Source organism: Lethenteron reissneri, chromosome 5 (assembly GCF_015708825.2).
Source record: "Lethenteron reissneri isolate LAM-NWPU_2019-01 chromosome 5, ASM1570882v1, whole genome shotgun sequence".
NCBI classification, from domain to species: Eukaryota; Metazoa; Chordata; class Hyperoartia; order Petromyzontiformes; family Petromyzontidae; genus Lethenteron; species Lethenteron reissneri.
This window is the reverse complement of record NC_083783.1, coordinates 615,194-637,217: the sequence shown is the minus strand read 5'-3', so window position 1 is coordinate 637,217 and position 22,024 is coordinate 615,194. Positions and strand designations below refer to the sequence as shown.

General features: G+C 49.3%; 1 protein-coding gene across 1 annotated transcript in view; it reads left to right on the top strand.

The window, feature by feature from the left end:
- Nucleotides 1–22,024, top strand: part of LOC133350994 (uncharacterized) — a 39,049-nt gene that overhangs the window by 14,497 nt on the left and 2,528 nt on the right. The window contains exons 6-10 of the mRNA XM_061565884.1: nt 4,631–4,735; nt 6,446–6,596; nt 13,975–14,122; nt 15,070–15,280; nt 21,829–21,965. Coding sequence (XP_061421868.1) covers nt 4,631–4,735; nt 6,446–6,596; nt 13,975–14,122; nt 15,070–15,280; nt 21,829–21,965 — 752 coding nt within the window. The remainder of the gene's footprint in view (nt 1–4,630; nt 4,736–6,445; nt 6,597–13,974; nt 14,123–15,069; nt 15,281–21,828; nt 21,966–22,024) is intronic.

Genomic DNA, 22,024 nt, shown 5'->3' with positions numbered 1-22,024 from the left:
TAGGGAGCCGGTTAAATTCGAACAACCCTTGCGGCGTACGAAAGGCCGTCTTGGACTTGGAAGCCTCATTGAGCGGCAATTGCCAAAATCCCGATAATAGGTCAAGGTTAGAAAAGAACCGTGCTTCCGCCAGGGTGTCCAGGGAATCGTCCATACGCGGCAAGGGGTTTGCATCCGCGACGGAAACCTTATTGAGTTTGCGGAAATCAACACAATCGCAAGCTGCCGTTGTGCTTCTTGACAAGCACGATCGGGGCACCCCATGGACTGGTGGATGGTGAGATGATGTACGCGGCCATCATCTCATCAACCACCACATGAACATGTTCCTTCTCGGCCGGGCTCAAGCGGTAAGGATTTTGCCGTATTGGGGCAGCATCGCCCGTATCAATATGGTGGCTTAAAAGGGACGTGCGACCAATATCAAATTGACTTTTACAAAAAATCAGAAAATTCACGCAAGAGAGCACGCAGCTTCCCCCTTTGTCCCATAGATAAATCGCCGCACTCAGAGCAAAGTTTATCAATCCATCCTTCGTCCACATCCTGGAACCCACGAGCTTGAGCGCCGACCCCGACACTTCCCACAACGTCCCTCTCTGGACGCGCCGACGAAGCATGTGCCAGCACGGTACTCTCCTGGATGGCCGTTGTCCGGCCCGACATGAAGAACCTGAATGAAAGGTTTTTGGTCCTGGGACACCAATGTCTGGGCTGCCACTAGCGACATACCGCGATTAAGTTTATTGGAGGGCCCCAAAACAACACCCTCATCTGCAGTGCGCACATCGAGCAGTTTTCGCAACTGGAGGGACACTAACATTTGTGCGCCAGGCGGAATCCGCAATGTTCGGCATGCAATAGCCTGCACCGTCGCGTTAGCGGAGACACGAGTCGGAGACGGAAGAAATGCCATATGCCGTCCCGACGGCAATTCCAGACAGCCCTGATCAACACAAATCTTCAGGGGCGTCTTGTGCAGAAAATCGGTCACCGAGCAGACACGGGATGGCTCGGGCCGTAGAAACCAAAACGTGGCCCGACAATTTGACATCGGCGATATGCAACTCAGCCGTTATCCGTCCGATTATTCCCAACGATCCGCTATTAGTGACAAAACACGGAGCATCCACAGGTTCCAAAATGTGACCCCGGGGAGGTAAAATGTTATAGATAAGTTCAGAAATAATAGTCGAAGACGCGCCGGTATCAACGAGCATGCGTATTTCCGACGAACTCGTGGCCACCGCGACCACTCTATGAGAAAGCTCCGACCACTGATCCGGTTGGAGCTGGCGCGCGTCACGAACACGTCCCGACTCCCGCCGAACCCGCGCGCGACCCCGACCCAAACCGGACCCCCCCGATGGGTGAAGTGAATCCCGGGGCCGAGTGTGGGGTGCGCCGTGACTCTCCTTATGAAGCAGGGAGCCGTAGGAAGGCGGACTTCCCAGGGGTCGCCGTCGAGGAACCCGACAGCCCGACTGGACGTTCCCCGGCAGGCCGCAGTTGTAGCAGACGACCCGGCCACTCCTGGACTGAGATGATGAAGTCCTCGCCCGTCGCCGGTCGTCCCTCCGCCGATCATCAGCACCCCGATGGGCGCCACCCTGCTGGTGCAGCGAGCATGCAGGAGCAGGCTTGGTCTCCGCGTAGGCCTCCGGCTCTGTGGAGGATGTGGCGCACGCCACCAACACCCTGCTGCACCTGTATGCACCTGGCGACCCGGAGTGAAGACACCGCATCGTCCTCGGCGGGAAGCACAGTGTGGAGGTCTTTTGCAACTCCCAGCATCTTCTCAAGGACCAAGGCGTCAAAGACCGTCGTGGTCCATTTTAGGGTACGTGGCCTTTGCTAGCGCCAAAAGCGCGCTACGGTAGGCGAGAGCTGACTCGCCTTCCCCTTTACGTCTTATGGCGAACTTTTGCCGGGTGTTCAACGGAGGCTCAAACAGCCGCCATCTGGTCCGAACGCCAGCAGTAGGGTGGATCTGTCAGACGGCGGGGTGGCGAGGAACGCCGCCAAGGCGTCGTCGTCAAGGGTGGTGGGCAGCGCTTTTAACGCCTCCGTCCATCCCGCAAAGTCAGCATTGGTCAGAAACACCGCTTAAACGCTACCCAATCGCCGCTGGCAGCAACAAATTATTTAATGAAGGGCAGTCGGCGGCGGAGGGACGGGATGTCCATCGGCGAGGACCGCTCTGCTTCGAGCTTTGCGGCCTCCGCGCTCCACGCCGGCAGTAAAATGGCGGCCGTGAGCACGGACTGCGCCGTCGACGTTCCCGCCCTTTGTGAAATGGCGGCCGAGTCGCTCCGTCCAGACGACTCCGCCGCTCCCTCCTCCAACGCAGCAGTTAGAGGATGCAGCTCGGTGAGGATCGAGGACGCCGTCTGAAGAAGCTCCGCAAGGCGACCGTGCAAGTCTGACGAGCGCCGAATCAGCTTTTCATCGTCTTCGTCGTCCGAAGCCCGTGTACGAACTTTGCGATGTGTAGACATGACTGTCTACCGCTAGCTATTTCCTAGCAAGTTGGCCACTTCCGACACCAGTTGTAGTGAGTCCAACTGAGTCGCAGACGTTGTCTTAGGGAGCAACACGTTTTATTAAACTATTTGCACAACATACTCCAGGCTATTAACACAACATACTCTCAGGTGGTGACCACCAAACTAACCATGCTACGGTGGAACTAGACACAGTTCCGCTAACCCAGTCCAGACCACAAGCTGGGTCCTGCACCGCGTGGCTGGAGGCTTCTTCAAGATTGACGTGGATCTCCTGCCTCTCCTACAGTAAGAACCCCAAGCCCCTCACTGGGGGGCCCCTCTTATATTGGGCTGGGCTGGGGCTGGCTCCGCCTCTCGCCCTGCCCACCTTCTCGATCTCTCTCACCCTTGCCCGAAGGCTCTCGAGAGTTCTTCCCGGACCATGTGACCACCCATTGGCCCCCTCCACCGATAGCCCCCCTCCAGTATCATCCGGTCACATGTCCCCATGTCAGCCAGAGTATCATGCCCCCAACGTAACCCTAGCTGGCTGACACTCTCTCGCTCTCTCAACAGGAGCCCGCACCGCACGCTGTGCATGGTGCCACTGCGCTTAACCAGCGCTCACCCAAGCCCCCACTAGGGCTGGTACTACACCCCGTGTCCGGGGTGTACACACAACAGTATACATCCTGCCGTGGCCTTGCAGGCCAGGCACCCCACAGTGACATTCCCTGTCACTACAAGTGTGCCAGTGGGAAAGAGGAAATAGACTTCAGCATCTCATACCCACAAGTAACCATTTAAAGCTTTCGTGACTGCAGGGATTCATCTTCTTGGTTCTTTTGGTAAAGTCACGTAGAAGGGAAGTAATAAAATAATAAAAATAAAACATAATAAAATAAAATAATTCTCACGACGTTTCGGCTACAACGCAAGCAGCCGTCTTCAGGTGAAGAATGAGACACTGCCAAGCTAGGAGCTTATATATAAGCTGGGTTGGAGGTGGAAGAGCGCCTTAACAAAAAGAATGTGCATATCAAGAGGAATTTAGCATATTCATTGAAATGCGTAGGAGGTGGGCAGGGGGGTTTCAAAGTCATATTATGCCCATGCATTATGCAGGATCAGCAGCACCAAGGGAGGGTGCAGGGAGTAGCATTAACAAAGGAAAGGAATGTTAATAGTATGTAGCTGCAGTTACTAAACAACCACGTAGAAAACTAAAGTATAAACTACATAAAAACTAAAGTATAAACTGCATAGCACCATCAGTATATTTACTATACTCTACAATAAGCTGAGTTACTAACAGCAAGTAATACATTACAATTCTACGTCGTAAAAATTATATAATATGCTTCCATCTAAACTTTATTATCTTACATCACACGAGCATACACCGTACTATATACTGCCATAGATAAACCCAACATCAAATTATATACTGTATTGCTATAAACCACCTTATACGTTTTAATATAACACTATGTATTATTCTACCCACCCTAATGTGTATCACACTGCTATATGTTTACTATACAATTACGATACTATATATTAATGTGTACATTGTATTAAGCATATAAATGTTATACTATTTGTTATTATACACTGTACCATTGACCGTCGTGTCAATGGGTGAGTCGTGGGGGGAAAACTTGCAGCGGAGCAAAGAATCCATTCCCTGCGGAGAATACAATGCCAGTGAGTGGAAACGCGGTCTGAAAGTCACCGTAAACGTCCTTCCAATGATTGGAAGGACGTAATAAACCATTTCGGATCTTAACTGATTGTGTTCACGTTTCACCTGAAGACGGCTGCTTGCGTTGTCGCCGAAACGTCGTGAGAATTATTTTATTTTATTATGTTTTATTTTTATTATTTTATTACTTCCCTTCTACGTGACTTTACCGAAAGAACCAAGAACACAAGTAACCAATCGGAGGTCTTTTAAGCAAAGCAATATGAGCGAGGATTTTGTAGCCTGAATTCCAGAAAGGCTAAGCTCGGTAGGTTTTATTCCGGTAGACACATGAGTAATCACTTTTAAGTCAAACTTGTGTTTACTACTTTGGACTAACAAAATATTGTGGTGTTTTCTCCGTGTGTATTCATGATGTGGTGTGTGCGGTGTGGTGCAGGTGTTCACGCTGCAGAAAAGGCCAACCAGGTTTAGTTTTATGATGCTGCCACCCCCAGGACAATATTACCCAGTTTCGGTCACCCATTTGGAACTTCCCAATCAGGTAACAGCGATGGTTAACAAGTAGACACTGTCAATTCCGAAAGTGGTGGTCGTGGCATCGCCAGGAATCCAAATACAGTTGACTCAATTATCTGCGTGCAGTTTATCTGATTTGCTGATTAGCTTGTACCTGAGATTTTGACAAATAAATAACTCATGGATTTTCCCTTAAGCCCAAATTAATAATCGAAAATTAGTTGTACATAGTTATTTTTGGAAATGTGTATTACAAGTTGCTTGCTTAAACTGAACAAATATGTTGCTCCGGTTGATCCGAAATCCATGTGATTGCCTCTACAGTAGATCTTTACAGCAGTGGGTGGAGTTTGATTGATGTTGATTGGCATGGCTCTGCTGCTGTCCACTTAGGGGGCTGGGTCTTCTGCACGGAAGCAGGAAAGTGTTATCACTGAGCAAGGCCATCGAATACTAATGATCGACCGATCGATCGTTAGTATTTGTTCTAAATCGAAAGAGAAACAATCATAATCATCAGTTCTGCTACATTTTTATTTTACCTGATCATTTATTTTCTGAGTTGTAATGTATATCTATGTAAGATTTTTTTATAGCATAGAGATCTGCAGACAATACATATTTTGGAATTATCCATGATTTTTTATTATCCGCGGCCATCCTCCCCGTCATTAGCGCGGATAATCGAGAGTCGACTATAACGTTGAGTTGTGCTGCATCATACTGAATTGTAATAATCTGAAGAGCAATGTATTTGTATGTAAGAACATATATGAGGCAGTGTTAAGATATAACAGGCAAGCATAGGTTCTGATGGGGGTGGGGGGGTTACTTTTACATGATGGAGGAGAGGGGCAGGTCACAGAACAGCCACGAGAGTGGCATCCAGAGGCTGGCGACTGAAGGGAAAGAACCAAATCCACCAGGTGATGACTATAAGAGAGCAGAGACCTTCAAGGTCAGCTGCTGATTTCTACAAAAGCTTTGGGATCTGGTAGAAGGGGAGAAGTGTTGTCATTGTGTTTGACTACAAAGGTATTGGCCATTGTCAGAATTATTAAACAACCCTCACGAATAACAGCGTTTGGGGGAGACCTTCAGCAGTGCATTAAAAATCAGCTGCGGAAAGCAAAATAAACTGCTACCCTAAATGTGTGTATTACATATGGGGTGCTGTTATCTTAAAGGAAAGTATAAAGCTCCTTAATCAAGGGCGCTTTACAAATAATTAACAACGGTGCAACAACGTATGAATGTAATGGTGGAGATGAGGTGAATAAAATAAATGAGAGGAAGCAATGGGAACAAATCTGTGATGCGGGAATTCGGTGAAAGTAAAATTACAGTCAGTTGATGATGTATGGATTAAATGAATAGGAAATGAGTGAAAGCCATATCATGAAGATATGAAGAGGGAAAATAGCGGTGGCAATTATGAGGGGGAGATTAAGGAGTCATGGGGTGAACTAGGAAACAATAAGTAAGTTTTGAGTGAAGAGTGGAAACTAGTGAGGGAAGGTGAATGCTTAATGTGAAGGGGGAACTTTGTTCCAGCGAAGGGGGGCAAGAAAAGAAACATGGATTGAGCACAAGGAAGAGAAGGAAGAACAAAGAGAGACAGCAAAGATTGAGAACGTAGAGGGCGAGAAGGCGACAAGCGGTTATTCTTGGTGCAGTGAATGGGTTTTGTGATCTCTTGGTGTCATGATTTCTTGGTAATGATCCCACCACATAGGTGTACATCCGCCTGTCTGCCAGCTCCCCGCCAACACCGCTTTTGGAGGGCCGAGAGGATGAGCAAGGCCTCAACCCCAAGCTGATCGCCGCTTTAATTAAAATCCACACATCACCGGTTTGCCTTTCTCCACTAAAGGATTTTAATGTCGGTAAGTAAGACGATGCAGTGCTCATATTAAACGTTTGTGCTTTCCGAATTTACATTTTTCTACTCCTCTTAAAGAGCCTCGGCACCATACTAAACCAGAATGTGTCGTTTGATCACCATGTACAAAATATAATCAGGTCGAGCAATTTTCATATCAGGGCTCTACGACACATTCGACCACTATTGAGTCGTGACGTAGCCAACACGGTGGCATGTAGCATCATATCGACAAGGCTCAATTATTGCAACTCGCTACTCTACGGGACATCTGGCAAAACCATTACCAAGCTGCAGCGTATACAAACTATTTGCCACGTGTACTGCAAGATCTGACCATGTCCGTCCGGTGTTCGCCGAACTGCATTGACTTCCAGTTGCTGAACAAATACACTAAGGTCACGCTCATTACACGCAAAGTGCTTGCCACAAATGAACAACAATACCTTGCTGATCTCATAAAGGAACGCGAACCATCATGCGAACTCCAGTCATCCTCACAGCGGCTATTGACTAGCCATCGAACAAAGATGGTGGTCACGGCATTGTGCGCTTTTAGATGCGCTGCTGCGTCTTTCTGGCACACACTTCTGATATTAGAAAGCCACTGGAGCTATGCACTTTTATATATACATTGAAAACTAATTTCTTTAGAACTGCTTTTTGTGTGTTTCATTTGTTGTCCTTCCCCCACACCTCCAATTAGCACGATTGTCTACGTATGGTGCAAAAGAAGTTCCATACAAAGAAGTTCCATACAAACAAGATCCCCCATAGAGCCTTAACCGACTTTTGTGGCAAGTGCTGTTAGCGAGCACCTATAGACACATACATACAACATGCCTGTGTAGGTTTGCACATAAGGTTATTATACACAAGTTCGCCACTTGACAACTTATTCCAAGAAGGCTAAACAGAGTGGTGTGGCAACAGCCACTCCTGCAGCTTCATATGTTGAAACAACAACCGCCATTCACCCAAGTGGCAGTGACATCACCACGGCGCATGTGCCATGCTAGGTGCACTTTGAGGCCAACGTGAAGTGTTGAAGGCCCGCCGCTGACAGGAGGAGGTCACGGAACAGACTCGCAAGAACACCACGTGCAAAATTATAGTCAGGTTGAGCAATTTTCATAATAGGCTCTACGACACATTCGATCACTATTGAGTCATGACGTAGCCAACATGGTGGCATGTAGCATCGTATCGACGAGGCTCAATTATGGTGGGGTGGAGCGGCCTAGCCCCCAGCCTGGCCAAGGTGCCACCTCCGCCGGCTAGGCAATCTAGGCGAGGCCACGGGCTCTGCACGAGACTAGGCCTCACCACGGCAATGTAAAGTACGATTTTATTGCTTTCGAATAACTCACGTAGATTGTTTACTATTATGAAACAAATAAGTTAGCAAATATTACAAAAATAATGTTTGTGTGCAGACAACTAATATTTCAATAATTAGTTGCTAAATATTTACTTATTTAGGTGTCTTTTTATGACGCTGCGCAAGTGTACTGCCAGTCTGTGCTGCTGCCTGCAGATTAATTGACGTCAATGCACTGCTACTATTATCTACACTGCTAATTTTGCTTTTGGGCATTTGTAAGTGTATGCAAGTTTATAATCTGTTGCCTATACTCAAACTTTTTGGCTCTTTCGGTAAGTCACGTAGATAGAAAATAAATTAAATCACGACGTTTCGGGCGCAACACAAGTGCCTGTCATCAGGTGGAAACAACCACAGCAATAAACAATTGCTGAAGTGGGCAAAGGAGGCTGCTTTCAGCTGCTGTGATCGTATTGCCAGCTTATGTCATTGAGTCAGCGTACTGGCAGTCTATGATCTAGACTGTAGCCTGCTTCTCAACTTACCTGTGCGTACTGCTGCTCTATAATATTGACTTCATCTTATTTCTTCAATGCATTTATATTGTTTCCATTGCTCACGTCACTCTATTTACTGATACGCAGTACTGCGATGCTGAGTACTATGTTATACTGTTAAATACGTTGGACTTTTGTAGTTACAGCCAATTACATTTACTCTATCGTTTTGTTACATTTGTGGGAACATCAACCATTTAAATTTTGCCATACCTCACCTTTTCTTTCCTCCAAAGCGGGGAGCACGTAGGGAGGTTCAATGCCCTAAGTATTGTTGATGTTGCTGTTCTTTCGGTGGGTTAGGAACATTGTGAGAGAAACATTGTTCTTCCGTACCAAGAAAACACCATCGCACGATTTCCTGACACTAACAGAGCATACGATGCCCTACAATAGCACATTTTACTGTCGCAAGTCCAAGATGGGTACCACGTCAAGACAAAGACATCCTCACAAAACTGTCTCCTCTAAAAAAACTTATATTCCTTCATGATCATGGACAGAGGAGGAAACCACATTATGGTGCGCCAACCTCTTTCACCAGTATGTTGTCGATGAGTATGCCAACATTGAGAGTGAGCACCTTCTTTTCATTCAACTGAATCAAAACCGCCTGCGTGTGAACAGTACGTTCATCTCTGGGACGCCATAAATGCCGACGGAGATGCAAACGCTCAGAATGTGGGCAGATTAGCTATTTTGCCTTCATTCACAGCTCGACCAAGATACATGCAGGATAAGACTCGGGATGCTATGACGTACATCAGCCAATATGGCAGGCCCCATCTCGTTATCACCTTCACTTTCAATCCCAAATGAAAGGAGATCCAGGTTTACCTTTATCCAAACCAAGAGCCACCAGACAGACATGACATCTTAGTGAGGATCTTTGAACTCAAAGTTGATGACCTCATGATGCTTATTACAACCAACGAAGGCGGCATCCTTGGATAGACAAGCAGTAACTTGCACACCATTGGGTGGCAAAAACGTCTTCTTCCTCATGCTCACATTTCGCTATGGATGAGGGAAACAATTCATGCAAGTCACATTGACACATTTATCAGTGCTGAGCTACCTGACCCCCATCAAGACCCTGCACTTTTTCAATGTGGTCTGCAACCAAATGGTCAATGACCCATGTGGCCAGTTGTATCCCCAAATGCGCCATGTATGCAAGCCCACAGGTGTACCAAGAGGTATCTACAAAACTACTTGAAAGACACTCAGTAGGCCCATGATGGCTATCTTCTTTATCGTCACAGAAATACTGAGCATGGAGGATTTCAAAGAACGCTCAGACCTGCCACTAACTCGGATATTAAAGTTGACAACAGGTGGATCATTCCCTACTGCCCTCTTCTCTGCAAGATCTACCAGGCCCACTGTAATGTCAAATTCTGCTATTCTACAAAAAGCCATCAAATATGTTTGCCAATACATCAACAAAGGCTCTGACATGGCTCTCTTTGCCTTACAAAACCGAGAGGCAAAGTGTGCATGAGGTTAAACCTTTTTTTCAAGGAAGATACATCAGCAACATTGAGGCCATTTGGAGAATTCTTGCCTTCCCCATCCATGACTGTTCCCCCACAGTCGTCCATTTGGCAGTTCACCTCAAAAATGGTCAACGCATCTACTTCACCAAAGGAAATGCCCAACAACAGACCCTGGCTGCACAAGATACCACCCTGATGGCGTTCTTTGTTTTGTGCCCAAGTGACCCATTTTCTGCCAACCCTCCTACTATAGATGGACTGCTAAAATAAAATGGAAGCGACGTGCTGATGACGGTAAATATGATGCCTTACAAAGAGTCCACACTGTTCATCCTAACAATCAGCAGTGCTACTTTCTCCCAATGCTTCTCCATGTTGCCAAAGGACCCACATATTTCCAAGACCTCGAAACAGTGGAAGGAGTTGTCTGTGCAATTCTTGCGGATGATCACCATCTTCATAAAGCTATGACAAGCTTCTGTTAGTCCCCTTTCCAACTGACATTGCTCTTTTGCATGAATATTCAAGTTTGCAGCCCATATAACCCCATGGGACTCTGGCAAAAATACAAAGAGGGCATGAGTGAGGACATCCTCCACGGAGCTCAATGACAAAATACAAACCTCGACATCAACTTTTCTGATGTCATCTTAAAACAGGCCCTCATCCTCCTTCAGGACAAACTGCACTCCATTGGTGGAAAATACCTCACGTCTATGGGACTACCAACACCCTACAGGGACAACCTGCATGCCCTTGCTCAAGAGATCCTACGTGAAATATGCTATGATACTTTAGAGCTTTTATTTATTTAGGAAAATTAACCAAAGCTGATGGATGCACAAATGGAAGCCTACATGAAAATCTTGGAAGACATTGAGACTGCAAATGGAGTCATTTATTTCCTTTAAGCACCTTCCAGTACTGGGAAGACCTTTGTTTTCATACTGTTCTTCGCTAAGACTCGCCAGAGAGAGAATTGCTCTAGCGGTGGCATCATCGGGGATTGCTGTGTAAGTCGATGTGTGTGTGTGTGTGAGTCGATGTGTGTGTTTGAGTCTATATGTGTGTGCGTAAGTCGATGTGTCTGTCGTTTTAGCCTGGGCAACGCCAGATGTGTGTGTGTGTGTAAGTCCATGTGTGTGTGTTAGTCGATGTGTGTTAGTCGATGTGTGTGCATGGCTCCATGTGAGTGTGTAAGTCACTGTGTGTGTCTGTGTCAGTCGATGTGTGTGTGTACGTCGATGTGTGTGTGTGTGTGAATCAATATATGTGTTAGTCCATATGTTGTGTGGTTATTCTTGACACCACTAGAGACTTGTAGAACCACACGGAGATGGAGCTTCATGTAAGGGCTTGCGCCAGTTGTTTATTAACCACTCTTCACACGTCATTAACACTCTGAGTACTACACGCTCACTGCCTACACTCCACACCCGACGCCTGCCCCCGTTATGGTGCGCGTCAGAACTCTGGCCTGCACGTGGAACTGTCTCCCATTATTCTACGCCCCGGCACGGCTTCCCCTCGTCTGCCCCGGCCGGAGGCACGCCATCACCGCCCGGCGACGAGGTTGGGCTTTTAAACCTCTAGCCTTCCTTCGGCGGCGGCTGGGCTGTTCCCACTGCAGGCACACGTTCCCATCTCTACTCACACTCCACACCCCAGGGGAAGGGTACTGGGGATTCCTAGCACTCACACAGGCTACTCTAGCCTGGCGCTAATTTCCCCCTACCCTGGGTCCCAACTTCCAACCTCACACCTTCCTGGCTCCTTGCGACGACCCAGAACACGTCACGGGTCCCACCCTAAATATCCCCGGAGGACATGACGTCACCGTCCCACCCGCCGTGCATGACGTCACTCTCTGACGTCACTGCACTGGAGGGCGTGCGTGACGTAACGTCATTATTTACAACTCTACATTACCCCCCCTGTGAAGAAAAATCAGCCGTCTCGGCTGTCCACGTCCCCTCACATATAAACAACAACAATCCTAGACAACCCCAACAACAAACTAATCCTAAACCCCTACGCCAAGCATCAAAAACGCCACACAGCAACACACCACAACACCAAGCACCCAACTAACATCCCTATGAATAGCAAACCAAAACCCTTAAGCTAACCTCTTCCTGGCCACAACATAACAACAAAATAACACCATAAAACACTCGAACAATCCAAAATGCAAAAAAACAAACACTGAGGGAAAAACCGTCCGCGAGGAACACAAAACCGGAGAGTCAAACTGAAAAAGTCCCTCCCAGCAGTGTCTCCAACGTCGAAACCCTCTCTTCAATTACGGGCCCCTCTCGCTCTCACCACCGATGCCCTCCCCCGCTCTTCTTACTTCAATGTGGGGAGGGAGGCCCGTAATCACAGGGCTGCAGCGGCGCGCCGCCAGGCCGGCGCAGCACACAAGGTGCAAAAGGCGGGAACGCCGCCACTGCAGAAATGGCAGGAACGCCGCCACCGCGAAAACACCGCCGCGGTGAAAATGGCGGGAATGCCGCCGTGGGAAGTGCAGGAACGCCGGCACGGTGAAAATGGCGGGAACGCCGCCGCGGGAACGGCGGGAACGCCGGCACGTTGAAATGGCGGGAAACGCCGTCACGGTGCAAATGGCGGGAACACCGGCACGCTGAAAAATGGCGGGAACACCGCCGCGGTGGAAATGGCGGGAACGCCGGCACGGTGAAACTCGCGGGAACGCCGCCACCGCCGAAACGGCGCGAACGCCACAGCTGTGTCATCTTGCAATTTCGCCATCACTCACCAACACCCGGCCGCTCCCTCGCCACCAGCAGCTGGTCGAGTTGACCAGCGACGTCGCTCCAGCTCGCCGTCGATGGCGACCAGCCCGGGCCCGCAGCCTCCTCCCATGCAGGCTGCAGTCGCCCATCCCCCGGGGCACATCACCGGGGCCCCGGACTCTGGGGTCGTCGCAGGGAGAGGCCAGGTGCAGCCCTCGCCGTCCATCCGCACCTCCGGTTGGGTCTTGCACTTCGCTGCCAGCTTTTACACCATGGCAGCGAAGGGTACAGCTTCTTCAAATTAATCAGCGAAAGTTCGATGACCACTTCTGACACCAAATGTTGTGTGGTTAAAAAGGACGCTGAAGCCGGTCGTGTAGTGGCTGACGCCTAACTCGGGGGAAGGGGTTAACACGAGGGTTATTAACTAAGCTCCCCAGGGGAAGGGTACTGGGAGTTCCCTACACCCCACCAGGCTATCGGGCTCTTCCCACAGCACTGACCGAGGGTTCATCCAACTCGGCCAGCCGGGTAAAGTAGCCCCTTAGCCTGGCTCTCAATCCCTCTATCCCGGAGCCCCCTACTTCCTAACCACTCACTCCTCTGACTCTTGGCGAAGACCCCGTCCACGTCACGGTTCCCCCCTCAAATACCCCGGGGGCCATGACGTCACTTTACCCTGACGGCAATTCCCCGAGGCGAGTGTGACCTGACGTCAGCACTCCACTCCTCAACACATATGTGTGTGTAAGTCCATATTGGGAGCCGTAGTGCTGCGCAATGAACCCGGCGACCCGGGTTTGATTTCCGCTCACGGCCAACACCAGTGACGATTATCTGAACCGGTCCTGGGCCTCCCCTAGGTCGACTCAGCCTCAAATGAGTACCCAGTGCGGTGTGTAAACATTCCACTGGGGAGACAAAGGCGGTCGGGCGTGGTGCTGGCCACCCACCCTCTCGTGTACCATTCCGGCCTTCATAGGTGCTCGCTAACAGCACTTTCCCTTACAGTCTGTTAAGGCTATATGGGGGATCTTTGTCTTTGTAAGTCCATATGTGTGTGTCTTAGTCGATATGTGTGTGTATCTTTTTCGACCGGGCAACGCCGGGTACTTCTCGCTAGTATGTTATAAATTGTTTAAATATTTAGATAAGCTACTCCGAACCCAAAACATGTGTCTATCAAGTTGTTGTTGTTGTGGGAGTCCATGATCCCTCCTGAACTTCCACGTGCCCGTGGCTACAGGCTCGCTCTGCATGGCGCCATTCAGCGAAGACGGCCGCTGGTGCCGGGCTCGCGTCAAGGGCGGCCCCCGCACGCTCACTGACGGCGATGGCGTCCTGCTGGTGGAGTACGTGGACTTTGGCAGCTGCTACGAGCATCGCCCCAGCGAGTGAGCGCTTTTCTGTTTTTCACTGCTTGGTGAAAGCGCACAACTTGTTGGGCGTGACTTGCATCCAATCCTTTTTTTTTCCATAACCAATCCCTTGCCACCGTTTCCTGAATAAACCAAGAGAAATAGTCGTATCCATAATTGTTGAATTTTAGGACGTTGCTCTGCAACACACCGTAGTAATGCATTGTCACTTCTGTTCACATGGCAACTTTATGAGCAACTTTATGAATTGGCTGTGTGAGGTGGACCACGCTTCACGACACACATTTTAATTTGGAGATCTGACCCAAAAATCTATTATAACTAAAACATTAGCGTAATATAGTCGTGATCCCTCAAAAATGGGAAATTGCAATATAATGCAAGAAATGTCCCTATTACATGTGGGATGCTGATTGGCTTGGAGCATTTGTCATCTCTCACTGGCTGAGCGAATGTAAACAAAGATGGCGGCAGAGTGCGTTTTCGTACCGTGGCACCACAATTAGGGACCCACCATCACACACAGTGCAGTAGTCCCTCGGTTAACTTTTCTAAGAGAGCTGTTTCCACTGCCAAAACAGAATACGTAATGTAAACAAATCCAGTCGAGATCTGAATGGCTCATAAAATGGGTGTCACTGATTGACTGAGAGCATAGCTCAGCCCCACTTACAAGCGCTCGGATTGGCTGAAATTAGCGCCACCTCGTGCATAACGCAAACACGGTAGTCAACAATGTTACCGTTAGTCAACAATGTTAATGTCCGTCAACAACTTTAACGTCAGTCAACATTGTTAACGTCAGTCAACAATGTTAACGTTAGTTGAAACCATGGGTGGGGGGTTCCTATGGGAGGCAAAACGTTAGCCACAAAAACCGTTGAACTCATGTCGCTGTTAACCGAGGGACTAGGTGTTGTGTTTCTCACGACGATGATGGCCTTTCCACAAATGCTTTTCAGATTGCGAGCCATCCCGGTAGAGCTGCTGGAGTTTCCGGTGCAGACAGTGCAGGTGCGCCTCTGGGGGCTAAGCCCACCCCCCTGCGTGGACCCTGCTTCCGCTGCTGCTGCTGCCGGGGAGAGGCTCCCCTATGGGCCCGAGTGGCCCCACTGCACCTTGATAGCAGTTCGCAGCTGCGTGGATGGTGTGCCGCTGGTGGCCAGCACAGTGGTGAGTGCGAGGTTTGCGTGCGCTGCTGCTGCTGCGTGTGTGTGCTTGCCAAACTGTGGTTTACGCTTCCCTGACAGTCTGTTATCTGAAACTGATCTTTGTGCAAAAACCATTCTAATTCAGGGGCCAAAAAATACCTGCAAATAACTCACTTGAGATTGAGTGAGGCTTTCGTGGGTAAAGAAGCATAAATGGTAAAAGAATTAACAATGACAATACTGCCATTTGATAGTAAACTGAGCGCTGCGTTTTTTCTCTTCGTCCTACGCTGCTGATCACCAGTCCAATGGTTTGTTCATGTTTAGCAATTCCCCTTTGGGCCATGGAATGCTCTGTGCTCATCGTCGCACTTTTCCAACCCCCCTACCCAAAAGCCTCACTTCTTCTTTCTGCACCTGGGGGGGACGAGTTGTAGATAACAAGGCTAAAGCCATCTAGTAGTTAAGAGTTACACGTTTACATATATATAAGTTCATAATTAAAATTATCCAGTGCTGCGCGATTATCCGTGGCTTCCAACATTATCCGGCGGTCTCGGGCCGATCCGGCAAAACCGCTCTGAAGACTGTCACCAGTCCGGCGATTGGCACCGTGTGCATGACAAAGAAAATAGCTATAGTTGATTTTAGTGTAAAATATTTAAAACACTACATTATACACTACATACATACAAATTAAGCAATTAATATACTGCACGTATATACATCTTTCATAACTAATAAAAAAATATATACAGTGCGATCCGCTGAAAAGTGCGTGTAATTTGGCGTTCGCATAAGTCCGTACATCACCCCATGCACAGTCTTTGAGATTGGAGTGGAAAGTACGTTACAGTAAATACGGCATCTTTTTACAGTAGGATATTTTTGTCTATTTGTATGTTTATGCCAATTTCACAAAAACATTTAAGACACTTCCAAAACATATACACAACACCTAAAAATATAATGTCATGCAAGAATGTGCCAAAATAAGCTATTTTAAAGAATGATCTTTTTTGAAAACCGGCATCCCTTTTCCTCCGAAGCCACCGGATAATCGATGATCTACTGTATATATTTTGTACACAGCTAGAGCCTCAAACAAGTAAGGAACCCGCGCATCTATCCTTGCCTTTTGCTCGTTGAGTAGCATCCGGTTTCTGGTCCACATGAATATTTGTAAACAAAAATGTTCTTGCCACGCGGCACAATTAAATATTTGCTGTATCGACAACAACGTTACCGCGCGTGGCGCCTAAACCTTCGCTTGGACGCTGTAAATGCGTGGCAGAAATGTTAAAGAGTGCCGATTCACAACGCTCGTTGCTTTTACATGCCTCGGAGTCAGACTGCAGTGTGGATAATTGTGAGTTGACTGCTGCAATCTTTTTTCTCCGTTTTTGGTAAAGAGGAGAGACAGACGCCCGGCTGTTGTTAAATTGACAAGGGTGCGTGAAGTCGCTCGTACCGCCTCACGACAAAATTATGTGTGCTGCTTCCGACGTCAAAAGGAGCCTCCCTCTTTACCCAATGACCAGGTGGGGGTGCATGTCTTGCGAAGCTTGTGCACCCTTGTGGCACGGTGCCGGTCTGGCCTGAAGGATCGCGCTGCGTCACGTGACGACGCCCAGAGAGGCGGGGGAGTCACCGGCATGCTGAAACGGGGGGGCTCCTTTTGCTTCGAGGGCCGACGTAATTCTCGTCGGCCACTGGCGCCGCACGCGGGGGTGCGGTAACGCAGCGGCACTTGGGGAATTGCTTTATTAGCTCCACGTTAGCGAGCTGCTGCGGCTATAACACTCGTGCGGACTCTGGCTCGGGCAAAGTTCGCATCGCTGCATTGCTGATTACGGAAGCGATTTGCTCTGCTATCATTGACGGTCCTGCTTTCCAGCAGCGAGCGCATCGTGGCGAGGGTGCAGTGGCGAGAGTTGCCGTGGCGAGGGTTGCCATGGCGAGAGCGCAGTGGCGAGGGTTGCCGTGGCGAGGGCGCAGTGGCGAGGGCGCAGTGGCTAGGGTTGCCGAGGCGAGGGCACAGTGGTGAGGGTTGCCGTGGCGAGGGCGCAGTGGCGAGGCTTGCCGTGGCGAGGGCGCAGTGGCGAGCGCGTCGTAGCGGGAGCTAGGCCTCGGCAAGGTAAGGTAAAAGTTAAAAGGTTAAAACAACGAGCCTACCTTTACCCTACCTTTTACCTTACCACAATACAATCACTCTACCCTACCTTTTACCCTTTAGCAGGTAAGGTAAAAGGTAATAGGTAAAATAGGTAAAAAGCAACGAGCCTACCTTTACCCTACCTTTTACCCTTACCCCATACAAATTACCCGATTACAGGGTAATTACTAGGGAACTACACATGAACAAGGTTTAATAAAAGCGTGTTTTTTTTTAAGTTGTTTTAAATATTACTTGTTAAATGGAGGCCACGGACTGCAAGACGGAGCTTTTAGTGGTAAACTAGGCACCGTATTTACCAGGTAATACTTCGCGCTACCTTTACCCTTCCGGGTAATTCTTCTGAGCTACCTTTACCCTACCCTTTAATAATAATAATAGTTCAATTTGTAACGCGCGCAAATTTGCAGACGTAGTGGCCGCAACTCAGAGGTGCGGAGCCAAGCTCAGAGTCGCTCAAAAGCATGATTGTAGAGGTGAGTTTTTAAGTCTCTCTTGAAGGAGGCGATTGAGGTGATGCTGCGAATGTGCAGAGGGATATCGTTCCAGACTGTTGGGGCTGCCACCGAGAAGCGGCGCATAGACATGACCATCCTGGATCTTGGTATCAAGAGGAGGTCGTGAGTCGCGCTGCGCAGGCATCTGCCGTGTGCTGAGCTGCAAGTTGTCAATAATGAAGAAAGGTACGGCGGGCAGGCGGATATGAAGGCATTGTGGCAGAGGCAGGCGGTCTTGTATGTGACCCTACTGGCGATGGGTAGCCAGTTGAGAGCACGGAGACAAGCTAGTGAGTCGAGACGGGGATGAGTGTGGGCAATGACGACGCGTGCTAGGTTATTTTGTAGTCTTTGAAGTTTCTTTAGGTTGCCAGCGGAGGTCCGGACTAGGACGGAGTTACAATAACAATAATCAAGGCGAGACCCAACTATGCAACATGCCAATGTGTTGGCAATTTCAGTAGAGATGAGAGGACGTATGTGTCTAAGAGCCTTCAGGTGAAAGTTACATGAGCTGATGATATGGTTGGTTTGACGGTCGAAGGATAAAGTTGAATCTAGGATGACACCGAGGTAGCTGAAGTGGTCGGTGAACTTGATGTTGTGACCGAAGATGTGTATGTGTGTGGGGAGTGCTGCTGAATTGAGACGTTGCTTGGTACCTAACATGATGGTCACTGACTTTTTCGGATTAAGGGCTAGGTTGTGTGCAGTGAACCATTGTTGCACGGCGGTGGTACATTCCGAGAGCCTCTCGAATCCAGATGCATTGCTAGAATCGATGGCGGTGAATAGAATCGTGTCATCCGCGTATGAGTGATGCTTAACACCGAAGCTTGCAATGAGCCGACCGATCGGGGAAGTGTAGGCTGTGAAGAGCAGGGGACCTAGAACAGAGCCCTGGGGAACCCCGCATAATGCTGTTGTTTCAGGCGATGTGGACATGCCCACCCTGACTAAAGATTGCCGGTCAGAAAGGTACGAAACTATCCACTTGAGTGCTGAGCCGCATATACCGAAGTCAGATTTCAGGAGGGAAGTAAGGAGCGAATGGTTGATGGTGTCGAAGGCTGACGAAATGTCCAGACTTACAAGTGCAACAGTTGAGCCGGAATCAATGATCGTTAAAATGTCATCAAGCACTCTAGTGAGTGCTGTTTCTGTGGAATAGTTTTGACGGTAAGCTGACTGGAAGCAGCAGTAGTTTGCGGAGGAGGTGATGTGTGGTTTTAGCTGGGCGAGGGCTAGTCGTTCAAGGAATTTAGAGAGGTTCGAGAGGTTAGTGATGGGACGATAACTAGAAGAAAGTATGAGGCGGTGGTCGGAGTAACCAGTTTGGAAAACTCCCAGTGCAGTGATGCGTCAGTGCTGGTCAGGTTCCAGAACCAGGTCGAGCATGCTCTCAACGTTTGTTGACGAAGCTCTGGTGGGGCCTGAGTTTGTGATGACCAGGTTATGGTAGGCCAAAGTTGACTCAAGGTGACTATCGATGGAGGCTGGGGTATTGCCGGGGCAATTAAAGTCACCTGTAAGCATGAGCCTGTGAGATGGGTTAGGAATCAGATATAGGAATTCCGAAAGCTCATTTAAGAAGGTGTTGATGCTGCCATCTGGAGGGCGATAGATGGAAATGATGGAAAAGCACTCGTTGTTAGTAGTAAGGGATACGGACTGGACCTCGAAGGTGGCGGGAGCCATTGGTAGATAGAGCTCTTTAATTTTCAAGTGAGCATTGTAAACGACCGCTAAGCCACCACCCCGCTGGTTAGTTGCGCGATGTTTATGAAGAACCTTGTATCCTGGGGGCGCAACTTCCAGAGAGATGGCTGGCGGAGAGTCTTGCCTGCACCAGGTCTCAGTGATGAGCAAAAGGTCGATGTGGTGGTCCGAGATGGTGTCGTGAATCAGGGCTGATTTATTGGTGATGGAGCGTGCGTTGAGTAGGCCGAGGTGGATATGTGAAGGTAGATGTGAAGATCCGTGCAGGTGAGGTGTCGAGGGAATAGAGGAGTTGGCTGGTTCGAGGTCGACCTGTGAACGGCGGCCCCTACCACCTCTGCAACCACAGTGTCGATGCAGTCTCCGACGTTGAACTCGGAGATGGACAGAGAGCGTCCTCAGGAGCGCAGGTTCCAGGTGCAGATGATGAAGAGATGGTGCATGTCGTAGCCCTATTATATCAGCCCGTGCTGCACCGATGGTGCTGATGAAGGGGCCCAGATTCGGGTGGACTCCAATCAGCGGTTCTGCTGCCCTGAGCAGCAAGTCGAGGTGTCGTTGTCCAAGCTCCACGCTGTCAGCAAGCACTTCCCCATACGTAGCGGATGCAAACACGCCCGTGTAAACACTCGTTGAGCGCATACATGGGCGTACAGAACCACGCAGGCGGGGCGTGCAATGGAGCAGCCAGAAGAACACGAGGTCCAGTGGATTAGCTGACCACGTGCTGTGCTCCAGGTGATGCAGCAGGATGGACGAAACTCACAGAGCTCCCGTTCACTGGTGGTGCTGGGCAGCAGGCAATCCAACTCTCTCGTGTTGAGGAGATGACAGTCTGCTTCGCGTTCCCACTCGCTGATGGTGGTGAACATTGGATGGAGCACGTAGATCTCCCACTTGCTAGCGATGCTGGGGTACGCCAAGCTCACAATCGCTGATAGTACTGGAAGAGGTGCCTTGTGAGGACGTTGCTGGTAGAAACCGTACCCAAGGTGGCTGTTAAGCCGCGCCGCATGAACAATACAGCCAGCGTCCTCCAGCTTCGTGAGTCGAAGCAGCAGACATCGTTTACTCGCACTGCCCAACAGCTGTGCGATGCGGCAGTTAAGGTAGGTTGTGTGACACTGCAGTAAACGGCATTTGTCAGCTGTTGTAGCGCCGCGAAGCGTGTGCAGTGAACACGGAGGCGGGCGGGTTTGGGTGCAGGGATCTGCCGCCACCCAAAACTCGGGCGACGCCAAAGTAATAATGAAAATAATGAAACAAAATAAATTATATGAAAAATGTAATGGAAGATGAATGTAAGAAGAGCGGTGGTGAGTGAAGAAGGACGTGGGTAAGGTACGAGGTGTGGTGTGCCGAGGCCTAGCGGGAGCGGAGTGGCGAGCGTGTAGTAGTGCGTGTGTAAACGTCGCAGGCCCCGATCACGGCTTGCGCTCGGACTGCGCAGCAACTCCGCCATCGCGATGTGGCATTCAGTTTGCCAGGGCCGCCTCAACATCGGCCGCTCATGGTGGTGATGTTGTCACCCCGAGTCGGTGGCTCTGTGCTCAGTGGCGCGACCAAGTCGCAGGGTTTAAATTAATATCTTGAATTATTCACGTGTTCTGATATAGGTGTATATTTTTAGATCGAGTAGGGTTGGAATGACTAAAACACATCCGTAATTGTTCGTATTAAATTTATGGGAAAAGCCATTCCGATTTTACGAAATGTCGTTTAATACGTGTTTTTCGAAGCACTCGTCCCTTGTTTGTAAATTGAGGGCTACCTGCATTGTAAAACAAATGTGTTTATGCGCGCCTGTATGTGTGTGTGTATGCGTGTCCAATATTAAATGGATGCACGAGGGCCCCAACAGTCTGTGCAGGCTGTACGGGAAATCTTTGTCTTTACGCAATAGTGGGGAGCAGTAATGTGCTGCGCTACGAACCCGGCGACCCGAGTTTGATTTCCCCTCCCGGCCGACAACAGTGACGATTATTTGAACCAGTAGTGGATCTCCCCAAGGTCGATTCGGCCTCAAATGAGTTCCTGGTGTGGGGTGTAAACATCGCCACTGGGGAGACAAAGGCGGCCGGGCGTGCTGTTGGAGACTGTTGGGGCAAGTGCAAACAGCACTTGCCCCAACAGTCTCTTCAGGCTATACGAGGGATTTTTGTCTTTGTGCAATAATAGACGGATGCACGAGGGCCGTGCGTGGCGCTGTACCATGCTGCGGACCCAGGCGGCCCCCTGGTCTACCATCACATCCCAGCAGAAGGTCTGGCTCAGTGGGAGGTGGGCACTGAGGAAGCGCGGCCGCCAACACACGGGTGAGTCCGATCACGTCATGCCACTCAATGCCACTTTGAGCTGTCAACTTCGCTAATTA